Source organism: Entelurus aequoreus, linkage group LG04 (genome assembly GCF_033978785.1).
Source record: "Entelurus aequoreus isolate RoL-2023_Sb linkage group LG04, RoL_Eaeq_v1.1, whole genome shotgun sequence".
Classification (NCBI taxonomy): Eukaryota; Metazoa; Chordata; class Actinopteri; order Syngnathiformes; family Syngnathidae; genus Entelurus; species Entelurus aequoreus.
In genome coordinates this window covers 49,548,453-49,561,499 of record NC_084734.1, presented here as the reverse complement: position 1 = coordinate 49,561,499, position 13,047 = coordinate 49,548,453, and the positions used below count along the sequence as shown (strand labels likewise).

General features: G+C 35.4%; 1 protein-coding gene across 1 annotated transcript; it reads right to left on the bottom strand.

Moving 5' to 3' along the window:
* Positions 1–623: 623 nt before the first annotated feature.
* tmem244 (transmembrane protein 244) lies at positions 624–8,145 on the bottom strand. The gene is made up of 6 exons (XM_062043606.1): positions 8,005–8,145; positions 5,766–5,851; positions 5,617–5,693; positions 5,416–5,541; positions 4,114–4,158; positions 624–1,177 (listed from the first exon to the last, which is right to left on the bottom strand). The coding sequence occupies exons 1-6, from the start codon at positions 8,128–8,130 to the stop codon at positions 1,080–1,082; spliced, it is 558 nt and encodes a 185-aa protein (XP_061899590.1). The 5' UTR covers positions 8,131–8,145; the 3' UTR covers positions 624–1,079.
* Positions 8,146–13,047: the final 4,902 nt, after the last annotated feature.

The following is a 13,047-nucleotide window of genomic DNA, read 5'->3' as shown; positions in this document are numbered from 1 at the left end:
GCCTTGTGATTGTTCCACAAGGCCTCGTTCAGAAGCAAAAGCCTGCGGAACACTACGGAACTCAGCAAACACATTTGGAATCTCAAAGACAATAATGTTGAATATTCAATAACATGGCAAATTCTTACATCCAGCACACCTTACAACAGTGGTAATAAAAGATGCAACCTATGCTTAAAAGAGAAACTGTTTATTATATACCGTCCAGACTTGTCATCCCTCAACAAGCGCAGCAAAATTGTATCAGCATGCCGTCACAGAAGGAAACACCTCCTAGGTAACACATGAGCCAATCACCATGCCCCTACGCCTGCCTGTACACACCCGCTCTGTGCCCTATATAAACCATGGTATGTGAATGCTTCCATTAAAATCTCCTGAGGATTGAGGTAACCCCTCATGAAACAGGCCTGTAGAGATGAAATAGTCTTTTCCCACACATACATATATATATATATATATATATATATATATATATATATATATATATATATATATATATATATATATATATATATATATATATATATATATATATATATATATATATATATATATATATATATATATATATATATATATATATATATATATATATATATATATATATATATACCGGTTGTTGTAAAACGGCATACATTTATAATTATACAATTATTGTACAACATACACATTTTAACTCACCTTATATGCCATAAACCAATTATTTAGCAAGTACAAGCTGCATTTTCATAGCTAAAACATGATGAGGTAGCAAAAATGATGATACTTGCAAGACAAATGTTTTTGAGCTGGTACTCGCAGTAAAAGTTTTATAACCTTTGTATTAGGTGTTATGAATATGCTCAATGAATAGGCTCATGTTATTGCAGTTGATATTTAATCCACGCTAAACTCATATGGAACACACATAGTCATTTTCTGACCACATGACGTACACATTGATGATAAATCCTAATATAAGATTTATGGCATGTTAGCATGTGATACAAAAATAATAAACAAAATAATGTTAATAAAAAACTTTGTACAGGAGGGGGTGCTATTAGACGGTTAAATGAAAGTCATCGCCGTCATCATCAGAAGTTCTGTAGCTCAGCCGGATAGACAAAGTTGCTCCTAAAGAGTTTGTAGGCCAGGAGCTGTCCTCCGAATATCATCATCACCAAGCCTGAGCCTGCGGAGGAGAACAAGCTCAAATACATGAAGAAATCGTGAAAGAATCTGGAATATGTTAAAAGGTTCTATTCTGCTCATTTCAGGGAGAAAATTCTTTTAGATCCCATTAGGAACTGTATTTTGATAAAAAATAGGCAAGTCCCAATACAACTTTTTCACTTCCAATAATATATAATGATATTGGAGCCATGAGTATTGGCCAATTGCTTGGATTTACATGACGTCGCATTCGACTCAGGTTGTCAAGCTGGCCTAGTTCACAATAGGTACTAGGCGCCATTTTTGCTTTTTTTCGGAAAAAAAAAGAAGTCATATGCTTGCATTGTTTTCGGCTGTACGAACAGTTCAAATCACAAAAAGGATAAACGTTTCCTCAGAGTTCCTCGAGAGGTAATCAAGAAGAGCACAAAACTGCAAAATTTTATGAAACAACAACAGGAAAAATGGCATGTACTCCAGTTCAATAAACGCACATATTTGCGGTGACCACTTCGTTAAATGTTTGTTTGATATACTTTTAACGTTTAAAGTTTTAAAAAAATTCCAATGATTGTCACACTCACACTCGGTGTGGCAAAATTATTCTCTGCATTTGACCCATCAGCCTTGATCAACCCCTGGAAGGTGAGGGGAGCAGTGAGCAGCAGCATTGGCGCGCCCGGGAATAATTTTGGGGGATTTAACTGTAAATTACAACCCTTGATGCTGAGTGCCAAGCAGGAGTATTTCCCATTTAGGTAATATCTTGATATTTGTAGTTCTTAAAGCACACTTTTGATACGAGTGTTTCGAAAAGCACCAACTCGGCGAATCTAAATAAAAGAAAGCAAATGTGAGCAAAACCTAAAAGAGTTAAGCTTTTACCAAAGGCAGCAATCATAAATGAAGCCATCAGCACATACATGATGTTAAAAAAAACACGCTTACTCATAAACGACGCACGCAACAACAAAAAAACAAACAAATATGGCAGTAGACACGGAGTTAAATCATTAAGTGCAACCTTACCCAAGCTAAATTGATGCATATTTATCTGTGAGAGTCTTGATACCAAATTCCTTGACCCAGCCACACACAAATAAGTTGTAGACCTCCATGCTTTTCTAATTTTCATCTGTTTTGTCGTGTAAAATTGATGTCTGGAGCATCAGATAGTTCGGCATGTCTGGAAACTCCATCAACGGATAATCCTTGATATCACTTGATACACTTTTTTTTTTAGTAAAGGGCTCTATTCCATTGCATAGTTACATTTTTTGCTCAAATTTGCTTTTTGCAGGAAGATCTCTCCGCTCCTTGCATACTCAGAGAGTTTGCGCGCTGCTTGCTGCACAACAGCCATCTTGACTTGGTTGACCACCACTAATTTTCACTGGCGGAAAGAAGTCCTGTGACGGAATACAAGCATTATCGATATTGATATATTTTGATATGGTATCGCCACAAATCGTAGTACACACTTTTATTGTTTTTTGTTTGATCAAGTAAAGTTACTCACAGAGCAATGGTAGGTATAAAAAAGCCTTATGCCAGACCTACGTATGTTGTCTTTAAATGGTGGTAATTGTTTTTTGGTAACACCTAGTGGTCACAAAAATTCATGTAATTATGCTCATCCATCCATCCATTTTCTACCGCTTATTCCCTTCGGGGTCGCGGGGGGCGCCGGAGCCTATCTCAGCTACAATCGGGCGGAAGGCGGGGTACACCCTGGACGAGTCGCCACCTCATCGCAGGACCAACACAGATAGACAGACAACATTCACACTCACATTCACACACTGGGGCCAATTTAGTGTTGCCAATCAACCTATCCCCAGGTGCATGTCTTTGGAGGTGGGAGGAAGCCGGAGTACCCGGAGGGAACCCACGCAGTCACGGGGAGGACATGTAAACTCCACACAGAAAGATCCAGAGGCCGGGATTGAACTCACGACTACTCAGGACCTTCGTATTGTGAGGCAGACGCACTAACCCCTCTTCCACCGTGCTGCAATTGAATGACACGGACACGTTTGTTACTGCATATTTTCTAATACACTTCTGCCTGTGTAAGTAATATGCAACTATAATTATTTGATACTTGTTTATATTGACAAATGTGCTGTTTTAGACTGCAATATTGTTCAATTAAGGACACTTCTTACGTATGTCTAGCTTGTGTGCTAATGTGTGTTTAGCTGTTATGTAGCTGCTAGCCCCTAGAAGCCTAAAGCCCACCACGGTTACCCTATATATGTGATTTGATTAAAATACAAGAAAAGACTAACCTTTTGTGCTTATTTGAGGACATTTAGATGCAAGTATACACGTTGCAGGACTGCATGTATCAGAGATTTTACATGCAAGTGGATATCATCTGATACTTGCTTTTTGCTGATAACGGATCTGGACACCTCCTCAATAAAATATTACATAAATATCAAGTTGTTTACAAGGGAAACTGCATGTGTCTTTTCTTGGCCGACATGATCACGACACAACTTACTGTTGCAATTTCCCAGGGATAAGAGTCAGCTCCAGCTGGAAACGCCCCCCTCAAGCGGTTACGTGCTAATGATTGTCAGCAAATAGCAGTGAATGATTGGAAGAGCAGAGAAGCAGTAAACAGGAGTCTTTAGCTCCCCCAAAACAATAACATCTTCCCTTTGCAGTTTTACTCCAATTTATCGCCACAATTTTTACATCCAACAATTTTTGGCTGCCATTTCCTATAAAAAGCCACAAATGTCACTGACTGTTAGTGCTCCTGCTATGCTGCCAAATATGGACTTCCTAAAGTCATGACGTGAGAGAATTTCAAGAGATTTAAAAACACACCAAGCTCATGATATTGTACAAGAACAAGAATACAAATTTTGACACATATACATAACTCTGAAATTTGCAGATGTAAAATAGAATACTTTATTTCAAAACATGAGGAACGCTCACCCAGTGCAATCCACCAGTGCTCCGTTGACGGTACATCTGACATCACTGCAATAATGGTGAAAATATGATTTTTAATAAGGGAATCATGTTAAATAAGGTAATTTACAGTGTTTTGTGGTCATCAGTAGCAGTAATTGATGTTTGATTGAAAAAAAAAAAATTAACAAGTGTTTTTGTTGGTTGAATGCGTTTTGAAATGCTTGGAACTAAATGCAACATTATTTTTTTACTTTTATGATGTAAAATATTTATTGATTAGAACCATAAAATATCAAAGCATCATTTTGTTTACATGATGTTGTTACTGAATTGTATTATTATTAGTATTATCATTAATATTACAATTATTTGCATTATTATTTTTGCTGTCAATACCAAGGCATCCACTAACTAACAATACCTGGGAGTGTGCTGTGATGTGTTCATTTTAGTTTTAATAGTGTGCATTGCTCATTTGACTAAGGGGTGTCCAAACCTTTTGATTCGGGGCCCGGCCACATTGGGCTATAAAAAAATAAAAAAATTTAAAAAAAATTATATATATATATATATATATATATATATATATATATATATATATATATATATATATATATATATATATATATATATATATATATATGTACATATACAGTACATGTGTGTGTTATTGAGTGTGTGCATTTTATATCAATATGATGGGTATATAATTAGTATAATTGGATATTAAGAGTATATGAAAGTTTGACTCCTACCTTGTTTACATCCATGAAGACCTTCTTAAAGTTTTATAATCAATCAAAAATATCAAGCAGCTAAAATGCGCCAAACATGGATAAGTGTGGAGAGATGTTCCCATCATGGTGTGATTTAGAATTTTTTATGGTGTTTGGACGTTTTTCACAATAACCACAGTGAGCAGGTTGTGTTACGTGTGACCATGTGTGTTGACTTTCATTTTATTTACATTTTTTTGCACAATGACTAGGGAAGGTTGTTTGGATTGTGTTATATAACTTGATGCTGTGCTACTATTTCAACATACTTTCAATGGTCATTGATCTGATTTACTCACATTGTCCAAGGGATGGCAGCAAATGAGCATATCAGAAATCGTCTGGTATATAAGATTACTGTGAAAGCACTCCGTGGTGCGACGCTTTGTTGAACTCATGACGTCTTGCGGGCCGCACTTGGCCTGAGGGCCATAGTTTGGACACCCTGGGTAAACCTTATATTGCTACTCTGTGTGTGTGTGTGTGTGTGTGTGTGTGTGTGTGTGTGTGTGTGTGTGTGTGTGTGTGTGTGTGTGTGTGTGTGTACCAGCTACAGTCATGGCCACGTGCAGCAGTGTGACAGTGATGGCATAGTCCCACACCCACTCCTCCACGATCCAGGCAAACACCAGCCCTCCCAACACGTACGTAACTTCTGTGGAGATGACACCCACTAGAGGGGGACAAAGCATGCTAGAAAAAGTGACACGTGGAGCCATTTATGGAGAAGAAGAAGATGGCAGCTCACCCAGGTATTTGGGGTTCTGCCATGACGGTTGTGTGATGTAGTCAAAGGGTGCTAACAAGCTGTTGATTTCGTGAACCCTGCAGACACATAGTTCAGTAAGCGAACACGAAAACGTTGGAAAAAGAACATGAAGTTCTGCTGTTGGCGACCTGAGCAGGCCGATGCAGAGGCTGACCACCGTGTAGTAGAGGGAGTAGAAGCAGACCATGCACATCAACAGATTTTGCAGAACCACCTAAGGAGAAGAAGGAGAAGAAACAAGGGAAGATGATGATGTAACTTCACGTCTACTGGCCTTTTCTCACATGGCATCAGTGGCGCCCCCTTTGGATTGTATTAAATGCCTAGAAGACATGCGGGCGTACATGTAATTTAGATATCACCAACGCTTGGTACTCATTAGTTTTAAATTTGGCCACCCGCAGCTCTAAAGCCGCATGCTCTTTAGTGCCGCAAATGTATGAAAATGTAAAAAGATGGGGGAAAAATATATGTTATAATATGATTTATGTAGGAGGACAAACATGACACACACCTTCCTAATTGTTAGAAAGCCCACTGTTTAATATGTTTGTGTTTATGCTTCACAGATGAGAATATTTGGCGAGCGCTGTTTTGTCCTACTAATTCCGGCGGTCCTTGAACTCACCATAGTTTGTTTACATGTACAACTTTCTTCGACGCTGCCAGAGAAAGATGTGTTTTATGCCACTCCTTCTTTGTCCCATTTTGTCCACCAAACGTTTTATGCTATGTGTGAATGCACAAAGGTAAGCTTTGTTGATGTTATTGACTTGTTGGAGTGCTAACCAGGCACATTTGGTCACTGCAAGCTAATTGATACTAACATGCTATTTAGTCTAGCTGTATGTACATATTGCATCATAATGCCTCGTTTGTAGGTAAATTTGAGCTCATTTTATTCCCTTCACTTATGTCCTCTGTGTATTTAATTTATATTTGCATGTCTCATGACACATTATCGGTATGTAATATTGGCTGCATTTCTGATAGTTGTGTGTGTGCCATGTTTTTCTAGGCCATGGCAAACATACCCACCTCATTTTGATAGTAGGCTAATATAGCTCATTTATACACTTACATCATGTGTTGCCTTCATTACAAGACTTACAGTATATTAGGCTTTTAATATTTTGCGGCTCCAGACAGATTTGTTTTTTGTATTTTTGGTCCAATATGGCTTTTTCATAATTTTGGGGTGCCGACCCCTGCATTAGACAAATCCTCAAGGACTTATGAAAAATGTGTTTATGAGTCAAAGATGCTATGCTTGATGGCGGGCATATTTTTCTACACCAATCCTGATGACATTTTACACTCATGGGCTTGTCAGTCAGTTTAAAACAAAAACATAAAACAATGTTTTCTTCGTATCCTGCCAAATGAGGAAAAATATTAGAAACTGCTCACCTCAGTTCTCAAACTGCCATTCCCCCTATGCCCCCATTTTGTATTGGCCTTCAGCATGTTGTAAAAATAGAATGAATTGATCATTATTGTGATATATTATGATGTTACAGTCATTAGCTTTGTCAGTTAACAAAGCTAAAATGTGTATGTTTTGTATACCTACATTAAATTAACTAGGGGTATCCTGATCCAATATTGATATCGGACCGATATCAGCAAAACAAAAACAAAAAGATAATTACCACTCCACTTCAAATTAAAGAAGGCATACGTCCATTCCAGATGGTTAATAATAAATAGGGTAGTGGTTTCCATACCTACCATTGTTCCCTGACTAATTCTACTTGATCAAACCTTTACTAACACTGCAAAGTGCAGAATAATAAAAGTATGTACGATGATTTGCATTGGATCACTATCAGTATCAGCCAATACTCAAGGCTCCAATGTTTGTATCGTATATCAGAAGTGAAAATGTTGTATTGGGACATCCTTACCTTTAGCATCGTTAATGTACAAATTGTATTAAAGTTGCCCTTAGTGGGAAATATTTTGGACTCTCCTGGTATATGGTACGTTAAATATAGAGCAGCAGGCCATGGTGCGCTTGTCCGGAAGCAGAGCGACACTTGCACGCACGCACGCACACACACACATGAGCCGGTGGTAATACACTTAGCGGCGGCTAAACACATCAGCTAACTCCCTGTTGGGTTTGTTTTCCATCTCCTGAATAGACTGTACTTCAATAAAAAACTACTCTTGGAAGCACTGATAATCAAAAGTGGTGAATTTTTAGCTATATAACATCACTAGGACCAAAGTAAGATCAATCTAACACATTGTATCATGTACTTACATCACTACACACACATTGACTCTAATGAAGTCATTGTCACTGCTATCACTATGAATCCAAAAGACATGTCAAACACTCGCATAACAGGATGTGCTTACCCAGGTGTCACTAGGTGTTGTCTTGAGCGACACGGTGCCATGGCGTTTTATGAGCGTGAAACCACAACAACGACAGCAATAGTCCAACAACATGAATGGCAGAGTGCCTAACATACATGTGCTCATTCATTGAGTCTATGATGAAGGAGAGGAGGCATGGATAAAGGGGGGCTGGATTATTTAGAAATGGGATTACGGCTAAGAAGTTTAAGTAAATCCCAGGAGGGATAACGGCGTGCATACTGTACGCCTTGAGTACATTTATAAAGACTATAAAAATGGGACCCATAACCTCCCTGCTTGGCACTCAGCAACAAAGGGTTGGAGTTGGGGGTTAAATCACCAAAATGATTCCCGGGCGCGGCGCCGCTGCTGCCCACTGCTCCCCAAGGGGATGGGACAAATGCAGAGGACAAATTTCACCACATCTAGTGTGTGTGTGACAATCATTGGTACTTTAATCTTTCATCTTAATTTCATCTAAATTGTACTTTTTTAATTTTCAAGCTGCTTACACCAACATCTTCATGAAATCCTTCTCGCCTCTTTACTTTGTCTTCTCATCACTTCCATTCTCCTTCCATGGCTGCACATCAAAGTGAAGAAAATCGAAGTGTCTATTACCATTGTTGGTATATTCATTATTCCTACATTGTTGATACAAATTATTGTTACCTGTGGTAATGCCACTATGATACAACATCTGTATTATAATCCTTGAACAAAGTAACAGTGAACTCATGTGAATAATCACTGAATGGAGAACTGGGGGTGGGATTAAATAAATGATCTTCTTCCCACTCCCTTTCAGGCAAAACTGGACAATAATGCATTACATACTATATATTACCTTTTGCACTATATTAATTTATATTATTGTGTGTTGTCAACTTTGTAATTCTTTATGTCATTGCCTGAAATAAATAAATAAATGAAAAAAAATAAAAATTAAGCAATGTTGATTTTCGTCTGCATTCTTCAAATATCCTTCCAATTAACGAAGTTGTAGCTGGATTTAGTACACGCTAACAATGTTATATGTAGTTGTTGTGTTTTTCTTGTTTCGTGCATTGAACAAAGAGAGCACCGTCTACCAAGTCAAATTCAGTGTTAATCAAGCTGATTCTGAAGCCCAAGTACCATATCGTTGTAAAACTAGTATATGATAATGCAATAAATATTTGTATGTAATGAACATTCACCATGTTTGTTTTAATAAATGACTATATTCAACCCATCTCTTTATTATCCTTAACATGTAAAACATTTTTCTTGACTATTAATTTTTTTTAATGAAATATATTTAAATGCAATCATTAAAAGAACAATTGTTTGTCTTTATATTTCAAAACACTTATTATATTAATGTAATCTTTATTAAAGAAAACAATATGCACATATAAAATGTATATATATATGTGTGTATATATATATATATATATATATATATATATATATATATATATATATATATATATATATATATATATATACATATATATATATATATATATATATATATATATATATATATATATATATATATATACATACTTACATATATACATACAAAGATATATATGCATATACAAACATATACATACTGACATATATACATACATAGATATACACACACACATATATATATATATATATATATATATAAATATATATATATATATATATATATATATATATATATATATATAAATATATATATATATATATATATATATATATATATATATATATATATATATATATATATATATACACACATATACACAGAGAACAGGCCAAAAGATTGGACACACCTACTCATTCAATGCGTTTTCTTTATTTTCATGACTTTTTCCATTGTAGATTGTCACTGAAGGCATCAAAACTATGAATGAACACATGTGGAGTTATGTACTTTAAAAAAAAGATGAAATAACTGAAAACATGTTTTATATTCTAGTTTCTTCAAAATAGCCACCTTTTGCTCTGATTACTTTTTCGCACACTGTTGGCATTCTCTCAATGAGCTTCAAGAAGTAGTCACCTGAAATGGTTTTTTACTTCACAGGGTTGCTTAAAACTCATCGAGAGAATGCCTAGAGTGTGCAAAGCAGTAATCAGAGCAAAGAGTGGCCCTTTTGAAGAAACTAGAATATAAAACATAATTTCAGTTATTTCACCTTTTTTTGTTAAGTACATAACTCCACATGTGTTCATTCATAGTTTTGATGCCTTCAGTGACAATCTACAATGTAAATAATCATGAAAATAAAGAAAACGCATTGAATGAGAATGTGTGTCCAAACTTTTGGCCTGTACTGTATATATATACATGTCTATCTGTGTTGGCCCTGTGATGAGGTGGCGACTTGTCCAGGGTGTATCCCGCCTTTCGCCCGTGTGCTGCTAGGACAGGCTCCAGCACCCCCGCGACCCCATAAGGGACAAGCGGTAGGAAATGGATGGATTGATAATATGTAATAATCATAAAAACATAGTTTGTAAACATATGTATAAATATAATATGTAATAATAGATGGTAAAATGAGCTGTAAATGTCATATAAAAATATTCAACATAGGGTGGCAAGAACTATTTCTATAATAAATAAAGCTAAATATGTTCTAGACCCAAAATCATCACATATTCTCTACTGTTAGCTAGTTTTATCATATCTAAATGATTATAGGATTAATAAATAAGCTTTGATTCTTCCTACTCCTTGTTGGGCATTAAATTAAACAAATGTGATGTATCATACACAACCGAAATAAACTTCAACCAACCAACCAATGATTACAGTAATAATTCTACACAAGATTACTAACAAGAATAGGAAAACTAGAACAATATATACTATACAGTAATGTTTTCTATCACATCACTTTCCCCAACGTTTGTTTTTAATTCAGTTTATCATATGATGCCAATTGGTGTCAGTTAGCAGTGTGATCAATTACCAGTAGATGGCAATAAAGCCAAGCTCGAGGTCATAGAATAGATCAGGGGTCACCAACGTGGTGCCCACGGGCACCAGGTCGCCCGTAAGGACCAGATGAGTCGCCCGCGGGCCTGTTCTAAAAAAAAATGTAAAAAAAAAATAAAAATAAAAAAAAATAAATAATTTATTTTTTATTTTTATTTTTTTATTAAATCTACATAGAAAAAACACAAGATACACTTTCAATCAGTGCATCAACCCAAACAACCTCCCCCATGCACACTCATCCACACCCACTCACACAAAAGGGGTTATTTCTTTCCAATATTCTGGTTCCCACAACATAGACAACACATCTGCAAGGGACACAGTCCCTGAAGCACACATGATTGTATAGGCTGCTGGTCCACTAAAATTTTCATTAATTACTATTTTTTATGTAATTATTTTTATATTGTTTTACTTTCTTTTTTATCCAAGAAAATGTTTTTTATTTATTTATCTTATTTTATTTTATTTTTTAAAAAAGGGCTTTATCTTCAACAGACCAGGTTGTCAATGAAATTAGATTTGTTTAAAGGGTTTTTTAAACCAGGCCCAGTCCAGATAATGTCCAAGTCGGACTCAGCAACACACACCTTCTTTCATGTACACAGAAAAAAATTAGGGAACACAACAGATTGCATATAATTTATAACCAAAATTACATTTTCAAAATAAGCATTTATGTACAGTCCAGATTATGTCCAGGTCACTCAAATTAGGGAACACAACAACAGATATCATATAATCTATAAACATAATTATACTTTCAAAATAAGCCTTTGAGGACTTCTCATCTTTTTTTTAATGTTTTTTGGCATCATTATCGTTTTCAACCATGTAACTTTCTAAAGTTAGAAAATACTGAATAAATGTTTTAAAGAAAGTAATACTAAGTGATTAACTGTTTTTGGCCTTAAAAATAAACATTTTACCGAGTACTATAATTAAATTGACTAAATCATGATTGTCAATGAACTCTCCTAAAATAACAGAAACCACATTAAGCTTCATAAACAAACCAATCCTTAAACACATTTTTTCAACTTCCACCAAAAACAAAAACACAATATGACAATACCAAAACAAATGCAGGGTGGATTCAGGCTCCTGACAACAAAATCGGCAATCATCTGACTCTGTCATATTCCATAATTTTAACATTTTCCCTGTGGGTAAGAAGTTATAAATAATTTTAATTTGAAAATAACGATTTTGCACATCGATAGTGGTTTTATAGATTAGTTTGAATATGGCATCCCATGGCAACGGGCAGTGAAAAAAGTCCTCCCATATTCCATTTGTGTTGTATGAGGCAGTCTTCAAAGATTTCTTTATTAAATAAAAATTATATATTTTTCTATTTATTTTAGTTCCTTTTTGCCAACTAAAATTTCTTATTAGAGGTTTACAAACTAATAATTTAGTAGTTCCATCATTAATTATTTGTTTCCATCTTTTCCCAATTACTCCAGTTAGTTGATAAAATGAAAAGCTTGAGCAAGCATCACCATACATAGCTCTAAATTCATCATACTTCATAATTTTACCATTCTCATTGATAATATCATTGACAAAAATGATTCCTCTTTCAAACATATTTTTCCAAAAGAAAGGCTTTCCATCTATTACAATATTAGAGTTCATCCATATTAACTGCTGCAAAATATCATCTCTTTTTTCTGGCACATAAAATTGAAAACACCACTATGAGTGGATTGTTTCCTTTATGAACCCCGCCATGTTTCCCAGCAGACTCTCTGGGAGGGGATCACTTGTAAAAAAGGATACAATTTCTTTTGATACAGTACATGTTTTTTGTCCAACAGGACATTTGTGTACCACTCAATGTTTAAATACATCTTTGGAACAATTGATGCTTTTAAAGACAGACACATAGCTTCAAGGTTGAGAAGTTTCAGGCTCCCATATTCATACTCTTTGTACAAAACCTTTCTTTTAATCTTTTCTGGTTTGCCGTTCCAGACAAAATCGAAGACCCTCCGCTCATAAATCTTAAAAAAGTTTTGTGATGGAGCTGGTAATGACAAAAACAAATA

Coding starts and splice junctions, on each gene's coding strand:
- tmem244 (XM_062043606.1), bottom strand. CDS start 8,130: ATGAGCACATGTATGTTAGGCACTCTGCCATTCATGTTGTTGGACTAT. Junction 5,852..8,004: donor CAACACCTAGTGACACCTGG/GTAAGCACATCC, acceptor TCTTCTCCTTAG/GTGGTTCTGCAAAATCTGTT. Junction 1,178..4,113: donor GCACTGGTGGATTGCACTGG/GTGAGCGTTCCT, acceptor TCTCCTCCGCAG/GCTCAGGCTTGGTGATGATG.